Source organism: Zonotrichia albicollis, chromosome 1 (assembly GCF_047830755.1).
Source record: "Zonotrichia albicollis isolate bZonAlb1 chromosome 1, bZonAlb1.hap1, whole genome shotgun sequence".
NCBI classification, from domain to species: domain Eukaryota; kingdom Metazoa; phylum Chordata; class Aves; order Passeriformes; family Passerellidae; genus Zonotrichia; species Zonotrichia albicollis.
Window position 1 is genome coordinate 90,369,224 of NC_133819.1, and position 18,548 is coordinate 90,387,771.

An 18,548-nucleotide genomic window follows, 5' to 3' on the forward strand; every position below is an offset into this window, starting at 1 on the left:
GCCCCGCCCGGCCGCCGGCACCGAGAGCCGCTAGGGGGCGCTGTGCGCCGGGCCCGCAGCGGGGAGCGCTCCGGGCTTGGAGCGGGGGAGCCGCGCTCGGGGCCGGAGCTGCCGGAGCGAGTCCGGAGAGGGGCGCTGGGGCTGGTGAAGGGTCAGGAGAGCAAATCCCATGTGGAGCAGCACCCAGAGGGTGTTCATCATGAGAAATGGGGTCTTGGGAGGGCTTTATCGCTCTCTACAGCTCCCTGAAAGGAGGCTGCGGACCGGTGAGGGTTGGCCTCTTCTCCCAGGTAACAGGATGAGGGGACAAAGTCTTAAACTGCATGTGACGGTGTTCGCAGGACTCTTAGGATGAGGGAAGAGACGAGGATCTGACTCTGTTTCAGAAGACTTATTATTTTATGATATGTATTATATTAAAACTATCCTAAAAGAATAGAAGGATTTCATCAGAAGGCTAGCTAAGAATAGAAAAAGAAGGAATGATGACAAAGGCTTGTGTCTCGGGCAGAGAGTCCGAGCCAGCTGACTGTGATTGGCCATTAATTAGAAACAACCACATGAGACCAATCACAGATGCACCTGTTGGATTCCACAGCAGCAGATAATCATTGTTTACATTTTGTTCCTGAGAACTCTCGGCTTCTCAGGAGAAAAAATCCTAAGGAAAGGATTTTTCATGAAATCCTGTGACAACTGCACATTAGGTTGTACTTCAGGAGGAGTTTCCTCACAGAAAGGGGGACTCGATGTTGGAATGGGCTGCCCAGCGAGATGGAGTTGAGTGATGGATCCCTGTGAAGTGTTTAAGGAAAGCCAGGACCTGGCCCTTTGTGCCGTGGTCTAGCTGATGCCATGGGTTGGATGATCTCAGAGGCCTGAATGGATTGTGTGTGACTCTATGGTAACTGATAAAAACGAGAGCAGGCTCCTGGTAGTAAAGTGATTTCAGCTTTTATTATAAAAAAAGAAAGGCCTAAAGCACGGGGGCCCACGGGTGGGGCAGCAATGCTCCCATCGAGGATGCTGCACCGCCAGCACTGGGTCTTCTGGAGCAGCCATGTAGCGATGTCCCAGATGGAGCAGCACAGATTCAGTGGGTCAGAAGCGCCTTTTTATCCTGTTTTTTGTCCCTTTGGATTGGTTTCTTCTTGGATCTTTCATTTGTGTGAAGGTTTAAGGCCCTTGATTGGCCCATTACAGTTCTCGTTTCACTTGCTGCAGTTTACTTAGGTGTATTATGGTACATTGAGTACCGTATTTCTTATAGTTACCCTTTTAACCTCTTTTACAATGTAAAAACCAAACTACATGCTTAACAATCTATCCACTATTTTACAACAGTTTCTAACCTTTTTTTAACAATAACCATCATTATTATCATTATCACCATCAGTCACACTCTGCTCTCCTAGGCTTGAGCTACCAAACATTATCCCTTAAGGGAGCTGGGAAGGCTCTTCCTAGCCCTGTACTTCGGTTGAAAAAGGAGCATTTCTCATGGTTCTTCCTTGTCTGCTTGTGTGTGGGTCAGCCAGAAGAAAGTGATGATGCAAGCATTTACCTCAAGTACACTCAGCTGAGAGGCTTGGTCAGAAGAGGAACAAGCACGAGTTACAGCCAACTGCCCCAGCAGCTCAGCTGCAAGGAGTTTCCTTGGAACACAGAAGGGAGAAAACACACACCTGGGTAGGTGAAGGGCATTCAGGCCTGTCCTGGTTTCAGCTGGGATAGAGTTAGTTTTCTTCCTAGCAGCTGGTACAGAGCTGTGTTTTGGGTTTAGCACGAGAATAATGTTGGTAGCACACTGATGATTTGGTTGTTGCTCAGCAGTGTTTACTCCAAGTCAAGGACTTTCAGCATTCCATGGTCTGCCAGTGAGGAGGTGCTGGGAGGGAGCACAGCTGGGACAGTTGACCCAATTTCCAAAGGGATATTCCATAGCACAGAATGTCATGCCCAGTATATAAACTGGGGGGGGGGTTCCTGAGAGGGGCTGATCACTGCTCAGGAACAGGGTCTGGCATCAGTCAGCACGTGATGAACAGCTGTATCATGCATCAGTTGTGTTTCTTGCATTGTATTCCTCTTTCTCTTTTACTTGTATCAGTTATAACAATAATAATAACAACAACAACTACTATTACTACTACTACTTATCCCTATAGTGGTATAGAATATAAGAAAATAAAGATAGTGTAGAAATTAATCTTACCCCTAAGGAGTTGCAGCTGGGTTAATTATCAAAGATTAGGAACAGGCCTGACTTTAACAGCCACAGCTGTAACCAATGAGAAGAAGATGCTATAAAAGAGTGGGTTGGTTGGTTGAGAAGGGAACTGGAGTCAGTTGGCTGCTTTGTGAAGAAGAGAGAGTCAGTGCTCTGAGGAGCTGCTCATGAGAAACACCAAGAAGGTATGAAACTTTTGTGATAAGTGGACAACAACGTATCCCAATCAACAGGTTCTCCCTTTTTCTGACTCTCCTCCCCATCCCACTGGGGGAGAAGAAAGGGCTGTATGGTACTCAGTTACTGGCTAGGGTTAATCTACAGCACTTCTTTTTAGTATCTGATATGGGGCCCAGCAATAAAGATAAATCTGGCTAGAATGCATTAGAACAAATACAAGTATTCATTATATTAATTTCATAGTTACTGGTCACAATGTTGATTTGTTTGCTCTCAGAGTTGGTGTGCTTTTTCTTAATGTTGCATTATGTGTTACCTTACTTGCAGGATTTCCCATTCCAAATAATCCCTCTTGTGCTGTTTATCACCCATGGCGACAGAGCCAAGGTTATAATTTTCCAGCTTTGGCTTATGATATGATGGAATGGCTGGCCATGGAACTAACCTGGTGTTTGTGCTCAGCACTGCTGTGAGCTCTGGACTTTGGGAGCCATCTGTGGACAACTATTAATAATTATGCCTTTTACCTTTTACCTTGGACAATCAATCCGTGGAGGAGACACATTTTGAAAACTTTCAATTGGTTGTTTGAACCAGTTCCTATTGCTAGGTCTCCTGCATGTGTTCCAGGTCTGGCCTAAAGTCAAACAGCTATTTAGGAATCCTACCTAAATCCCAGACACTTGCCCTGTGACTGGATGCTTCCCAAGCGGCAGGGTGTGGAGGTGTATGGGATTTGCATGGCCAAGCTTTGGTAGCTGGAGGGGGCTGCAGGGGTGGCTTCTGTGAGAAGCTGCCAGAAGCTTCCTCCATGTCCAGCAGAGCCACTCCCTGGTGGTCCCAAAGCTGGGCATGCTGCTGGTCAAGGCAGGGCCAAGTAGAAATGGTACCACCTCAATGATAACATATTTAAGAGAAATAACAAAAAAGAGGTTTTGGCCAGTTGTAATTGCGGCCAGAGGATAGTGGGGTGAGAACGTGTGAGAGGATCAGTCCTGCAGACACCAAGGTCAGCGGAGAAGGAAAGGGAAGAGGTGCTCCAGGCACCAGAGCCGAGATTCCTCTGCAGCCCGTGGTGAGGCAGCTGTGCCCTTGCAGCCCATGGAGATCTGCTTCCACAGGGAGGCAGATCTCCACCTGCAGCCCATGGAGAAGTCCAATGCTGGAGCAGATGGATGCCTGAGAGGAAGCTGTTACTCTAGGGGAGGCCCATGGAGGGAGGAGCCCATGTTGGAGCAGCCTGTCCTGGAACGACTGCACCCTGCACAAGAGTGACCCACATTGCAGCAGTTTTGGGATGATTGTTGCTCATGAGATGGATTAATGCTGGAGAAGTTAATGGAGAATTGTCTTCCATGGGAAGGACCCCATGGATGATAGAGCAAAGGAAGAGCTCCTCTCTCTGAGCAGCGGGACAATGTTGGGTGATGAACTGACCATTCCACCCATTCCTTGTTTCCCTGCACCACTGGAGGAGGAGGTAGAGCTGGGAGGGAGGGGTGGGGGAAAGGTGTTTTTAAAAAAAAACAAAAAATAAATAAATATTTATTTAAGCTCTTATTAAACTGCTTTGACTTTATTAGTGATAATTTTAATTAATATCTGTAATTCTGGCCTGTTTTGTCTGTGACAGTATTCCATGAGTGATCGCTCCCATTCTCATCTCAACTCACGAACCTTATCTTACTGTCCAGTTGTGGAGGGGAGTGAGTGAAAGGCATTGGTGGGAGCCTTTCCAGGCCAACCCACTACAGTGGGACAGCATGGGCAGGTGCCCAGAACTTCCAGTGTATTCAACTTCACCCTTGAACAAGTGCAGATGGTGGAAAAACTAGTAAAACATGTGGAAAAAGTATGCTGGTGCCCTGGCTGCTCCAGAGAGACACAGATGATTGCAACATGCTGGGGCCTGGCCCAGGCCTGCTGGGTCCTCTTCAACCTTATTCATTACCCTCAAGGGAAGAAGAAGTCTCTGGATCTGATGACAAGAGAACAGGCCCTGCAGCTACTCTGATCCCAGTGACAGGCACAGCACCTGGCCCTGAGAACCAACCCATGCTGCTGTCAGCTGCTCCTGTGCAGGAGAAAACACAGATGCAAAAGTCACTTTGTTCAGTAAAGGGGAACAAAGTGAGGTCGCCACAAGAACGTGGGGAAGAGGCAGAACAAAGTGGGATCTTCCAACACTGGGATACACACTTAGCAAAGGCCACGTGGTTAATGAAGACCAGAGGATCTGCCACTTTGGCTGGCCCTACCCAGTCAAAACTCCTATGTACTTCCATGTGGAAGGTGATAAAGTTCCTGTAATGCATGTAAAAAATATGCTGGGGAAAGCACTCTGGGTTACTGCTGCCTTGGGCAAAGACAAACCCATTTGTGGGATGAATTCCATGCTCTGCACAATAAGCTGGAAGGGGGCATGTCCTGGGCAGCTGCCCAGAACTGTCCGAAGGGATATTCTTTACCACAGAACACCATAAACACCACTGTATAAACTGTGGGGCTGCTCACTGCCCAGTGAGGGGCTGGTAAGTCATTATGCTGTGCATAACTTGTTTCTTTGGGGTTTTATCCCTCTCTTTGTTGTCACCTTTTTTGTTATTATTTTATTTCAACTATTAAACTGTTCTCATCTCAATCCCCAGGTTTTTCCCTTTTTTTTTTCCCCAATTCTCTTCCCAAGGGGTGGGGCAGGAGTGAGCAAGTGGTACGTGGTACTTAGTTGCCAGCTGAGGTTAACCACAACTCCATCACTTGAAATTAGAGATAACATTAAGTAAAACATTAACAAGTCTTCCCTTGAGGTCTTCATATCATCCTGAATGTCTGTTATTTCTCTCGTGAGCTTCCCCAGTGGTTCACTTTTATTCTTGACACTGTTCATATTAATCGTTCAGCTTACACCCACTGGACCTCAGAGGATGCATTTTTCCACCCTCCATTATCAAATTTTTAGTTATATAGGTATCTGGAGTGTTGGATCACTTCTTGTCTGCTTCCTGAATAAAAAAATGTAGCCAGAGCTAATTCAGTCTAATTTAGACAGACTTACTCTCCCAGAATTCTGGAGTGCCTTTTCTGAATATGTTTTGATCTTTCAGTGTTTTTCTTTAAGCGCACAAAATAGAACTGGAGACAATATTGCTGTCACAGAGGGACATTGTTTTTTCTCCTTTTTTTTTTTTTCCTCCCCTCCCTCCCCCTTTGAACCCCTGCATTTCATCCTCCCAGTTGTCAGGTAAACAAACACTGTTTTCCTACACACACTGACACAGAGAACACCCATCAACAAAGCATGCCTAAACATATACAGACTCAGTCTTACTCACAATTATGGTTTGTATCCTTTCCCTTATTGTAAGCCCTGTGGTTAAAAAAAAGAAAATTGAAAAAAAAAATCCAGAGGAAACCAAGTATTTTTTGTTTCATTTTTTAATTTGGCTTCACGCTGAAAATTTAATTTACAAGCCATTCACGAGGAAAATGTCCAGTTGGGCAGAATGAGCCATGATTGTGTAACTGCACTCAACACTTGTAGTGTATCATTTAGGTTCCTTTCAGTAAATCACCACATGCCTTCTATAGCACAGTTTAAGCACCTATATCATATGCTCACTTCATCACACTCTAGTCCATTTTAACCTATCAGACAAGCAACAAGAGAAGAATGCTCAAATTGAGGTATTTCCTTTAAAAATTTACTGATCACTGGCATTCAGAGGTAATGTTAAATCATATAGTTTTAAACACTGAAAAAATGTACAAAAACCAAGTTCATTTTTAAAAAATATTATCCTTAGTCTTCCATGCATGTTAATAAAAAATATAAAAATCAAATTTATAACACTGAAGCTATACCTTTTGTTCTGCAAAAGTATTTCCACAATTGGAGCCACAAGGTATGGTCATCTTTAGTACAATACTTGTTTTTGCTCTTCATTTTATGTAGTCAGTTCAGTGCAAAGGTAATAGTCTATGTACACATATCATTGGAGCCACATGAAGGAAATTTACAGCAGAAAATATGCATTTAGATCATTATTATCCAGTAGCACTATATATTGTTACAGATTTACACTGCACATCCAAGGGCTCTTACAATAAAAACCTTTTTTCTTTAAACACACCAGCTCTGTTTGAGCAGCCTTGAAGTCAGCAAGGGAAGTTGTACCACTGATGGATCAACCATGTGATACCTCACAAGTGAGTCCCTACAAAACAACTTCCTGCTCTGTCAACACAGGTTTCCAGCTAAAAGCATCCTTTTCATGGCAGTGCCTAACTTGGATTCAGTAGAAGTACAAGAAAATTCCAAAATGTGATAATTTCAGTGTTAACTTTTTCGGTTGTGCATTTAAGGTTTCAAGTGTGTTCAAAATCATAGCAATCTTTTTTTTTTTTCCTCCCAAAGTATAAAAATGATAGCCTCAATGCAAGTTCAACAACAGCGATCAAAATTTTTTTTTCTGAGTTATTTCTCAGCTTGCTGATTTCTCAATTTTATTTTTCCAAAAAAAGATGAATTAGTATCTGTCATCAAATTAGAAATGTCTCACACACCTGGACAGATGCTGGGGATTACAAAAAGGTTTAGAAAGTGGTCCCATTGAACAGATGTCAAATACTTTCAGCACAATGCTGCAACACTTAAGTAGTATAGTACATAATACAAGGTTAGCTGATGCTTACTCTTGGTCCTCTTCCAGGAAACAAATTCTATCACTTCTAAAGAAATTTACTTCTGACTTCCATTTCTAACATTGCTGATTTACATGGACTCTTAATACCCTTAGAGCAATATGAAAAAGCAATATAAACAAATCACCAAACACAAACAACTATAGAGACAAGCAGCTGCAATGAGTTTGCTTTTTGTCTAAGTATATACAGTTGCTAAGGAGACATGTTTAACTTAAAGGAATTCTAATTCACATATTTAAAAATACAATTTCATTTTTAGATGTTGACTTTAAAACTGCTTTTGTTGTCTGGAAAATACAGCACTGGCTAACCTAAATGTCCTTTTTGAAATATAAGAAATATTTTGCTCGAAGTTCATTATAAAAGAAAACATAGGACAAAAAATATATACTTAGGCCATAAAAGATCTTTCAAAGTTTATTTCTTTAGCATTTAAAGTACAAAATTGTCTTCATGCTGGATAGTGAATAAAAGACATGTATTTGGGTTTTTCCCATATACATTCATAGACTTAGAAACAACCTATTGTCAGATGAATTTCATTTCCAGTACCATGGTAGGATGAAAAGTGTCTGAGCATCAGCTTTCTTCGGTATCCATGAAGAGACTTTGTTTGCAATCACATTTATAGATCCTGCATGTGGAACATGGAAGTGAACAGGCTCACACTGAAAGTGATATAGATATATATATAGCGAGTCAGGAGTCAATCCAATTTAAGGTTTCACTGTAAACTTCTAATACTTCTAAATTTAACGTCTTGTAGCTCACAGGAACAAGGCCAATCTCATAAGCTCTTTCAGACCTGCTGTCACCTGGACCCACCTGCAATGGTTGAAGTGTATAAAAAGAAAAAGCAGTTCTGTACCTAATGGCAGGCACAAAATAGTTTAGTTTTGGGTAGCAATACCAGAACAGGACTCAAATATTCACCTGCTGCTGCTGGCTCAGGTAGAAAAGTCCATGAATGTCACTTCAGCTTAGGAGGCAGCAGGGTCTCCCTCTGGCTGCAACAAACCTACAAAGAACAGACAGCACAAGCAAGAACTAGGGATACAGTAAACTGAATTCACCAGCCCAAGAGGCAGAAAAGATCCTTCTTTACTGTGGGAAAAGGCCAGCTGCCATGCTGGGCATGGATGGGATTTTCTACTTGCTGGTTTGGAATCAGGAGTTCAGCCTGATTTTTTTTCAGCTGACTTTGGGTCAGAACTGGCACTCTTAAATAACACCCCATTGACAGTATAAAAATAGAGTATTACAGAAGTCATGACTTCTTTCCCTTGTTTCTGACATTTTTGGTCAAAATGAAAAAACTGAAATGTAACACCCTACCAGCAGATTATCATACAGCACCTTTTTTGAGATCCCCAAGCTATCTCAAGTGAGCTCTGATGTTCATATGGCTCTGTTCAACTTAGCTCAGAATACAGTGTGATAACTGTGATAATAAAAAAAATATCCCAAAGAGCTAAGTTATGTAACAGGAACAACTGAGGTACATACAATCAGTGCTAAGGTGATTCTACTGTTTCTGTTCCCAGACACCGATCATTTAAAAACTGCAAATACATCTCTACCCCAAAGTTGGTCTGCACAGGAGTATTCTGCTCTGCCACCCTGCTAAGGGCAAGTGGAATAAACAGCCACTGCCACCACATAACTAGTAAAAGGATTTTGCATAATGGACTTGCAAGACAGTCTAGGCAGTGTCAACTACTGTGCAGAAATGTGTCAGCATATCTCACAGAAACATACACCCTCTATTTTATAAGCCTCTTATATCCTCTGCTCTCTTGGTATCACCCACCTCAGTTTAATCACGTTACACATGATAAAGCACATCACACCATCTGGGGAAAAAGAAGCTACTATCTACAAAACAAATCACTTTCACTTGAAGTAGTCCAAGCAGTTAGTATCTTGAAAGAACCTGAAATGTTTCCCAGAGAAAGAAACTCTCTCAACTTGAGCACTATGAGACGCAGGAAATACAGACCCAATAGCAAACACATCTAAAGGATGTCCTGTTTGCTGCTGTGTTCTCTCAGTAGTTTTAACTCAGGATTATCACTTAGACATGGTTTGACCACAAGGTCTTGGTGACCAGCACTGTATATCCAGTTCACCACCATAACTATTCCACAAAACTATCATCTTTGTATCTCTGAGGTGGTGCTGGAGGGTTTTTACCTGTAAGAAGATCCTACAGGGTTCCTGTCATGTTTTCAATACTTTTCTCCATAATTCAAAGAAAAAAAGGCAGGGTGAGAAGATGAAATCTCCACTGTCAGTGACCAAGACATTACTGGGATGTTGCAGTACCTTCAAGAAGTCACCCTCTGAGTAAAGACCACCTGGCTTAAATTCTACCTAGTCAGGACAGCAAAATTACCTGAATGTAAGCCTTCTTGCTCATATGTGAAACAGATCTTGCAGTTTTGCTGGGCTGATCAATTAATAATTTAATTAATTAATTAGTAACTAATTACCAATGGCACTGATGACAACACTTACTTCCATTTTCTATTCTTCTGGGGCTTTCTTGTAGAATAATTTGTTAATTTAAGTCTTCCTAACCAGCTGAGGTTCACATACCTGAAAAGCAGCCAACTACTTGAAATGCCTGATTCACAGGGAACTTCTGTGCCTCAGTATAGCTTTAGGAGCCAAATTTGAATTTTGCTAATATAGAACACTTGGCTACTGCATTTGTAATTTCCTGTTTCTAGAACACTCATGAAAGCTCTGTTAGTGAAAAAAACAGAGGGTTCACATTAGGTAAAATGCAACATTTAAGAAAGTATTATGACCCACAATCTGAGCTAAAGAAAAATTGAACTTAGTTGGTCAGAACTTCAAACCAGAATTTTGTTTTCTCTCCAGCCTAGTTTAGTCCCATAATATATCCAAAGCTGTGCTTACAGGTTTTTTCTGAGATCACAGGATCTACAGCACATGCTACTAGAGTTCTGCAACTAGTATTTTTTAAGTCATGGCAGGTATTTTTTGTTTTTTTTTTTTAAATTTGTCCTTTTATGAGGATGCTATTTTTGAAGGAGCAGAGAGCAGAAGGTGACTAAGACAGTTAATATGAGAAGCTATAGTTACCACATGATACTATAAAAATAGGAAGAATAATTTACTGGCAATACCAAAGATAAACTTATCAGGGAGCTCATAAATATATCAAACCACAACTGCTTTATAAATTTATCAGATGCTGAAGTGCAGCAATGACTTTTACAGGAAAATGTTTACTGTGTTTTGTGAACACAAAAAATACTTCAACCACCCCAATGCCTAAACTAGCTAACAAAGTTATTGAGCTTGCACGAAGATATTAATAAAGAGCTCTGTGTGTCACTTAGCTGTTTACTTCTGGCAGCTGTGTCACTAAGAGGTTGCATCACTTCCTCACCGCACACGTGTCCTTTTCAACTCCTGTGACCTAAGGATTTATACCTTGAAAATGGGATTAGCAAACACACACACACGTCTGGGTGCTATTTCTCACACCTAGATCATTCTAGCTACAATAAATGCATCTGAAACATATAGAGTAAGTAATTAATTACGATAAAACTAAGAGTACAGTCTAGTTTCTCCATCAGGCTTATAAATTTCCTATGAAGTTTTTTAAATTTATCTGTTACAGCAACAGACTCCCCAAAAAATCTGTAATAACACTTGCCATACCGTGCTAGAGACAACGGTTTAAACATGATTTGCACCTAACAAGCATTTGTTTGGTTTTAGTAGGGTTCCATTATGTTTGAAAAAATAGACAAACAACAAAAAAACAAACAACGCCCCCCAAACTTCAGATATTTTGGATTTGGTGGTTTTCTGGGTAACTTTTAATACTTGTTCAGGCATATGAGAAGACATACCCAGAGCCTTGGCTGGGTATCTCATACAGTATGTAAAAATTCAGGCTGATGCAAAAACTCTACTGGCAAGGGATGGCAGTATTACATAAGAGTACAAAAATGCTCATCAGAAATGTCAAATGCCTTCACATCACTGCATGTTTTGTGTAAGGATCATTTAAGTTAAATAGTTGCTAAGTCTGTTTATGTCCCCTTGTAAATTCAGGGGGTATTGATAGTGCCTGTTAAAATATACCTATCTGCCTATAAAATCAGTAATATTTAAATGGAAAGCATTTACATGTCAGTGTTTGGTGAAGGGGAAAAGAAGTTTTCACTTCTACTCTGACTTTGCATCAGGTCACTGAAACTTAACTGTCACAATCCAGCTGCTCCACAGTTGATGCCTCTAAAAAGGCTTTTCATTAGGAACTACTGAAACACTTCTGCAGCTGGGGTTTGATGGATGAGCTGTAACAAGAGCATGGCTGCAGTCATGTGATGTGTTACAGGCCTCTGCCCTCAAGAGCCTGAGTTCACCATCCTGTGGTGATGTGGCTTCTCTCACTACAAGGCAGTCTAATATGATATACTACAAATGCTAAAATTAATGGAATTATATTAATTAATCTCAACTTTTGTGACATGATATGTGATCTAACAATGTTTCCATGCAGGCTGATCCTTCATCCTATCATTTCTCCTATTATGTCTTTATCTCATTCAGTAATTTCTCAGAAGAATGATTCACTTTTCCTTCCAGAATCTGTTGTTTTGTCTTATGCCTTTTTATTTTTAATGATTTAATCCACCAATTTTTAAATGAGTTTTAATCCACCAAGAATACTTGCTTGTGCCTTGTGTTGGTCACAGCCTTCTCCAGCAGCAGCTCTGGACTGAGCTCACTGGTGCATGGGACTTTCAGTGCCTCTTTGTGGAGCCTGTTCAAGGGCCCATCAGCTACAGGCTGCAGTGCCCTTCACGGCACTCTTACAGCTGTACTGCAGACAAGTACAGCTATTGCACTCACCACAATTACAAAACACCTCACAAATAAAAATAAAAAAAAAAATAAGTCGATGAACCTATGGGTTTTCATCAAACAGATCCTCAAGTCACTCACACCATACATGCAAATTAGACACACTTGTATTTAGCCAACTTCAATCAGCTTTCTTTGCTCTTTCACAGATGTGGTCAACGTATCTCTTTCTTTGGAGCTTCTGTCACTTCAGAGCTGTCCACAGGATTAAGCTTACCTCTTTCTTCTTTCCAGACACATGTTGGGGAACTCTCTTATTCCCTGCATTCTGAAATTCTCACATTTCTAAGCTCACATACAAAGGAAAAGATGACTACCTTAGCCAGCTTGAGCCACGTGCCATAGTCTTGTAGAGATACAATATGTCCAGACTACACCTGCCTTCCCTTACATACTGTGTAACTACAGAAAACAGACCTCAGGGACATCTCCCTGTAACCCTGGGGCATCATCAGCAAAATCAAGTGTTTCTACTGGAGTTCTCTGTCTTTTCTGTTTTCAAAAACTCCAGTTCCAAAAACTTCCTTCCTCCAGTGAAGGAAGGCAGGCTGTTCACCCCACCTGAAACCCTTCTCCTTAGCTTAATAAGGCATATTGTGAGAGACTTTTCCTAATGCTTGTCTTTTCAATTCATAGCTAGCATCTACCATCCTTGTGGAGAGCAGTGTTCCTATTTTCTCTATAACAACTTTTTCCATATTCAAAGACTGTTCACATCTTCCTTCCTTTAATCCTTCTTTGGATTAAAGGGTACTTTAGATCTCTTTTTGAGTACTTTCTGTCCTCCAGACTTTATAAATTTACAGCCCATCTCTCTCAGGTACCTCAGGTAAGACCTTATCACATCTTGGTAACAAAGAAATACCACCCTGCTTCTCACAGGCCACATGCTGATGCACCCCTCCATCACGAGCATCTTTTCTGCAGCAAAGAGTTAACAGTGCTAAGTTTGACATATTCTGTGCCATCCTTGCCTCCAGATATAGCACAGTAATATTCACTCCTCCTCTGTGCAGCTGACTATTCCTACTTAAGTGTAGTTTCTCATACACCTTATTTTTTCCAATCAATTTCTCCTATTTTTCGTGATCAGTTTTAATTCAAATCTTGCCAGCAAGTCTGCTGCTGCCCTGTGAGCTTGGCTTTTGTTACCTGGATAAATCAAAAATTAATTATTACCTCTAGATACCGCCATAAAGCATATTTTCTTACTTTTTTCCTCCTACCCTCTTTATTAAAGCCAGTTCCAGTTTGGAGACCTGCCACATACAGTTGAGGATTTTTAAGGACACATTCCAATACCCTAACGAGCTTTAAAAAAAAAACACCTGCTATTCAAAAAAATACTTATAAATGCATTTGGTACAAACAGACATCCTTTGCTAAAATTCTTCCATTTCAAATCTAGTTTTAAATTCCTTCGTGGAAGACTCTAATCTCAATAGTTTTCCATGCACAAAACCCTATAAAACTGGTCAGAAATGACTTAAAAGATTTTTTTGTTTGGAAGCAGAGTTGCCATCACAGTTATTTTGTGCCAGAGTCCTCCTTCCTCTTATTCCTTGAGTCTTCAGCCACATTTCCTAATCAATGAAGCTTTGTGGTTTTATAATAATCTAGATTTTTCTCTGAGACCTCCAGTAGCAGTTAAGGCATCTGGCTTTACAAAAGGAAACATATGTATTACTAATACAAGTGTGGTGGTTGTTTTAAACAGTTCTAAACTATTCTAAGCTTCACATACATTCTATGAAGTATATGTAATGTTGCTATAGAGATTTAACTAGCACTTCTTCAGGATGTTCTGCAACTTGCTGCTGGCTTGGTCTTTGAAGTGACTGCAATCTTTTCCAACTTGTGCTGATACACCAAAGTTTCCATGATGTATTCCATGCTATGTTATCTGTATAGGCTTGCTACAAAAGAAACCTGTGATTCCTGATAAATCTCAATCAAATATAGCTCTGTATGCATCTCCCATAAAATGCTGTGTGGATGTGATTTGGATTGGTTATGAGAGAAAAGCACAAACAGTTCAGTTATGTATTTTCAAACAGTATGTGGCATGTCAGTTTGGAAAGAATTCATGTTTAATTGCATCCGGAAGATTACAGTAGAAAAGTGCTGAGGTGAGGGATAAGGAGCCTCTCCTTTTCATTCTACCATGGAAAGAGAAACAATTTTGTCATTCAGCAATAAAAATAAAAAAAAGAATCCTTAGCAAGTTTTTGTATTACTTTTTCCAAACTGTTCACTGAAACCAAAACAAAGGGCCAAAGTATGCTTGCCTTACTCAGGAGAATAATTCCCACCAAAATCAACAAGACTGACTATTCAGATATGGACAGCAAAGTTTGGCCCCAAATAAACATCCCCATAACTAGGGAAAACACTAATCACCAAAGTGCACTTTACACCATAGTAGCTACATTTTCTTTATACATGCACAGTTTGTGCGACACTCGGTACATGGAACTAGCCAATGGAATATAAATAAGTTGTGCCGCTTCCTTTTAAATATGAACATTAATAATGAAGCACATTCACATTTTTGCCTTTCAAAGACCTTAAAAAAAATAAAAAACACCTTTCCCAAAGTAACCTGGAACATGTTGTTAAACATAACACATATGATTCAAAGGATGGTATTCAGGTAGAACTTTCACACACAAAACTGGTATTTGCTGTATAATTGGAGTGACTTATGAAAATCCCAAGAAAATACAACCCTCTCACCAGGAGAGGAAGGTAACAGTTGTAGTGTTAATTCAGTTTCTTCTGCAAGGGCCTCCTTCGATCTCCAGCGCTGTCAGGGCTGAAGTCAGTACAGATACCATTAGGAGCAGAAAGAGATGAAGACTTCAAGCCGCTCTCAGCTCCCATCTGATCAGCATAGAGATATTCCTCTGCAAAGTGTGGGTGCAACACAGCAAATGTGTAGAAGTCATCTAAAAAAAAAAATAGTTGTTGCACAGAATCAGCTCTTTGAAACAGAAGGATGCTAAATTTGAATACTTACACATATATAATCACATGATTTCTTTGGAGGAAAATAGCAGCAGTTAACATAATGCTATCCCCAGTGCTTGTTTTAGCTTTCAGCCTAACTTTATCACATCTGCAGAGCTGAGATGCTGCAAAGAATTATCTAAGCTCTCTGAAAACACTTCAGGCTTAGCTGTATGAAGGGGTAAACAGACTCAGATTTGCATTAAAATGCATGATGAGCACCACATGCCCTGACATAGCATTTCACTATTCACTGGTGAAGTACAGAAGCCCTCCAGCTGAAGATCACTGAATATCAAGAGCAGTCATTTCTTAAATTCTTAAAACTCTTTTGCAAACATGCCCTTTAATGCTTTGCAATCATAGTTTGCTTCAACCTAACAGCAGCTGTCACTACTGTCTTCTGCTTTCAAGATTTCAGCATTTTACAAGTCCCAATATTTTAGAGAATAATATTGAGGAGATAATTTATAACACGGGAAAGAGCTCCTGAATTTAATATTAGATAATAACACGATAATAAGAAAAGCCAGATTAGTTCTTGGTGGAGTGGGGAATCTTTAATATCAACAAGTAACATTCTGTGTTGAGAATCAGAGACTGAAACTTTGTCTCAATTTGCCTATATGACTTTATCCAGACATGATCTGAACACAGCTACTGCACAGGAACCAAGCAACAAGAAACTATTCTTATAATGTAAACTGACACTAGAAAAATCTGGATGTGAATGTTTTCACTAATTCAGTCACCTACAGTGTATCACACACCTCCCACTCCAATTCACTGTGCTATCCCAGAAGAGCTCATGATCAGATGATGATGTGAATTCCCTGGTGTGCAGAGCAGATGACACCCAAAGAAGCCTTTCAAAGGAGTGAAGCCCAGTTCCTCCTACAACTGGGCTCGTATGGAAGAAGGGAAACACTGCAGCTTTCCCTCTCTGCCACTCTTTGAGATGACATGATTTTTCAATACTGCAAAGGGCAAGGGAGCAAGGGAATGCCACATGGTTCACAGGGGCACTGAAGTTGTAGGGCAACCCTGCCTCTGAACTGTTGCAAAGCGATAGGTGAGGAGAAGGCAATAAACATAACTTTATCCTTCCACTCACAAAAAAGTGGGTATCCTTTATCTACAGTCTATATGGATCTAGAGCATTCTGGACTTGTAACTTCAACAAAAGTTGATGAAGTTTAGGTCATGAAAACCAACATTACCATCTATGTTCAAAAACTCTACATACAACAGGCTGATGGATCATATAAATTATAATCTTCATGAGGAAAGGGCAATCCAAATTGAACAGAGCAACATTTTGGATACATCTCAGTAAGCTGACATTTTGGGTCCTGCTGAAATAAGTATTGAAAGTATTAAGGAATACTTATTGAAGTTGTAGTCAGCAGAGTGCAATGAAAAGTGCTTGGAATCCCATTTGCCTTATTCATCAGAAATGTGAAACAAGGTTGTGTAGAAAGAACCAACTATTCCAGCATCTAATCACAGGTCTCATCTTGGAGTTCAAACTGAAAGCAACTGTGAAGCATTAGACTGAAGGAAAAGGTCACCTCAGTCATTAATTTGGGGAAAGAAGGTGATTTTGCTATAACCTCCATTAAAAACAAAGAGACGAATAAAGAACCCAAAGTGGAGTTAAGATTCATGTCTATATCTTTGCATTAAGTCTGCACATGTACTACAAGAACTTCAAGTGGTTTTTGTCCTAACCTTGAAACACCCTGCTACCACTTGATATTCCTCCTGAAAGCTCTGTGCTCATTAATCTTCTCTAGTTTTTGTTTCCACTAAGCTAAATAACATTATAATCCTCTGGTTAATATATAATTATTTTAGGCAAATAATTTTTCCTTCCCTGATTCTTTATCCATACAAATACTCCAAATATGGCCAATTCCCCTTTTTTTCTGGTTACAGCAAGCCAGGCAGTCTTCAGAACATGTTCACAGTCTGAATTGTCTATCAAGAGCTGGTGGAGGGTTTCCTACAATTTGACATGCCCTCCTAGAGAACCTATTCAAACTCTCCAGAATCATCTTTTAAGACTGATAAATCTTGCCTCTGTCTATGCCAGACTAAAAGGAAAAGCACCGCGATGAAAGTGCAACTGAACAACGAAGCCAACTGCACACTGTATAAGAGAACCGATACATAAATCTTTGGCAACCAGAGTGCTTTCAACCATGCAACAAAAATTCAGATTTCCAGTAATTCAGATTCACAACCTCGATTTTGCTCTTGATTATTCTGTTTACTTGCAACCTGAGCTTTACCTTTGAGATGAGATCTGTGTCTTCAAGGACTCTTCTGTGCATGCACCAATTTAGGTTTGATATTTTAGGTATTTTATCTTTTGTTCTTACAAGTAAGGCTCAACTTAATATTCCTGCTTTAAATTCCAACACCCAAGAAAGGAGATTGGCAGTAGACTTCTGCTGTGTGTATCCAAAATAACATTAGCTCCATCAGATACAATGCTTTGCTTTCTCGGAACTTGTCTGGACAGTATTCTCAGAACTGTGTGGTCTGCAAGTTTTTTCACCCCTCCTTTCTAGTAAGTAAGTGCAACAAATTGAGCATGTGTGAGGTTCCACATATTCTCAAGAAAGGCAAGAGGTTGAATATTTATAGCAGGAATTCTTAAGACAGAAATGCAATACCAAAAGTTTATTTGCAACTTCTAATTCTGTAATCTAGTAACTTGGACATTTACTCCCACTATTAAACTTTCAGATATGTTAAATTGACAGGTTTCTATTATAAAATGAGCACTTCTCTCAGAAAAACCGCTAAGGAAAGTTTCAAAGAAATTATGTAAACATCATCCTGCTATCTGCTTTGTGTTCCACCACAAAAGACTATTCTTGACTGTAGGATATAAAATAGTGAAAATGAGGGCCAAGCACTCCAGTGGCCACTGCTGTGGCTTGGTGGTCCAGATTTTCTTGTAATGGGAACATACAAAGACCACTTAGGGAAAAAGTGCAGATGAAATGCAACAATTACAGATTAATATTAAAACATTAATTCTTTGGCAACTCACATGACCTGGTCTGAGTTCACTTGTACATGACTATAAATTTAGCTATCCTCAAACAATGAAATGTGCCAAAATTAAAATTCTGCTGCACTTACCAGCTTAAGATTTGTGCTGGTATTTTTGAAGCTGGTGATTGGGAGGTGGGGGGAAGAGCTGAGTCACTGCACATTATGAGTTGGAAGACAAGGAGCAACAGTGATAAGCGGGAAAAAGGCAATGGGCAGGATGGATGTGGAAATGCTGGGGATGTCACAGAGAGGCACAGAAAGGAAAGGGATAGTACAGCAGGAATCAAGGAGAGAAGACAGTAGTCAGACAAAAAGGAAAGGACAGTGGCAATACTGTCCTCATACTGGTTTCAGTAACTCCAAAATATTTGTGTATTTGAAGCTTTACATACATATTGTAAGCTTGAAACAGAGGAATTACTAATGTAGAAACTATGATTTA

At 40.4% G+C, this 18,548-nt stretch overlaps 1 protein-coding gene and 1 long non-coding RNA gene across 4 annotated transcripts in view; one reads left to right on the forward strand and one right to left on the reverse strand.

Annotated features, from left to right (window-relative positions):
* The first annotated feature begins 14 nt into the window (after nt 1-14).
* On the forward strand, nt 15-5,036 carry LOC113458720 (uncharacterized). 3 transcript variants are annotated; one of them, XR_012581579.1, is made up of 3 exons: nt 15-290; nt 1,535-1,689; nt 4,044-5,036. It is a non-coding gene; the product is annotated as an uncharacterized LOC113458720 (long non-coding RNA). The 3 variants fall into 3 exon arrangements; XR_003379242.2 differs by lacking the exon at nt 4,044-5,036 and adding an exon at nt 2,738-3,007; XR_012581577.1 differs by lacking the exon at nt 4,044-5,036 and having other exon boundaries at nt 1,535-3,007.
* A 1,730-nt stretch (nt 5,037-6,766) lies between these two features.
* Nucleotides 6,767-18,548, reverse strand: part of LPCAT1 (lysophosphatidylcholine acyltransferase 1) — a 66,420-nt gene continuing 54,638 nt past the window's right edge. The window contains exon 14 of the mRNA XM_074546815.1: nt 6,767-14,976. Within this exon, the coding sequence (XP_074402916.1) occupies nt 14,792-14,976 (185 nt within the window). The 3' untranslated portion in view covers nt 6,767-14,791. The remainder of the gene's footprint in view (nt 14,977-18,548) is intronic.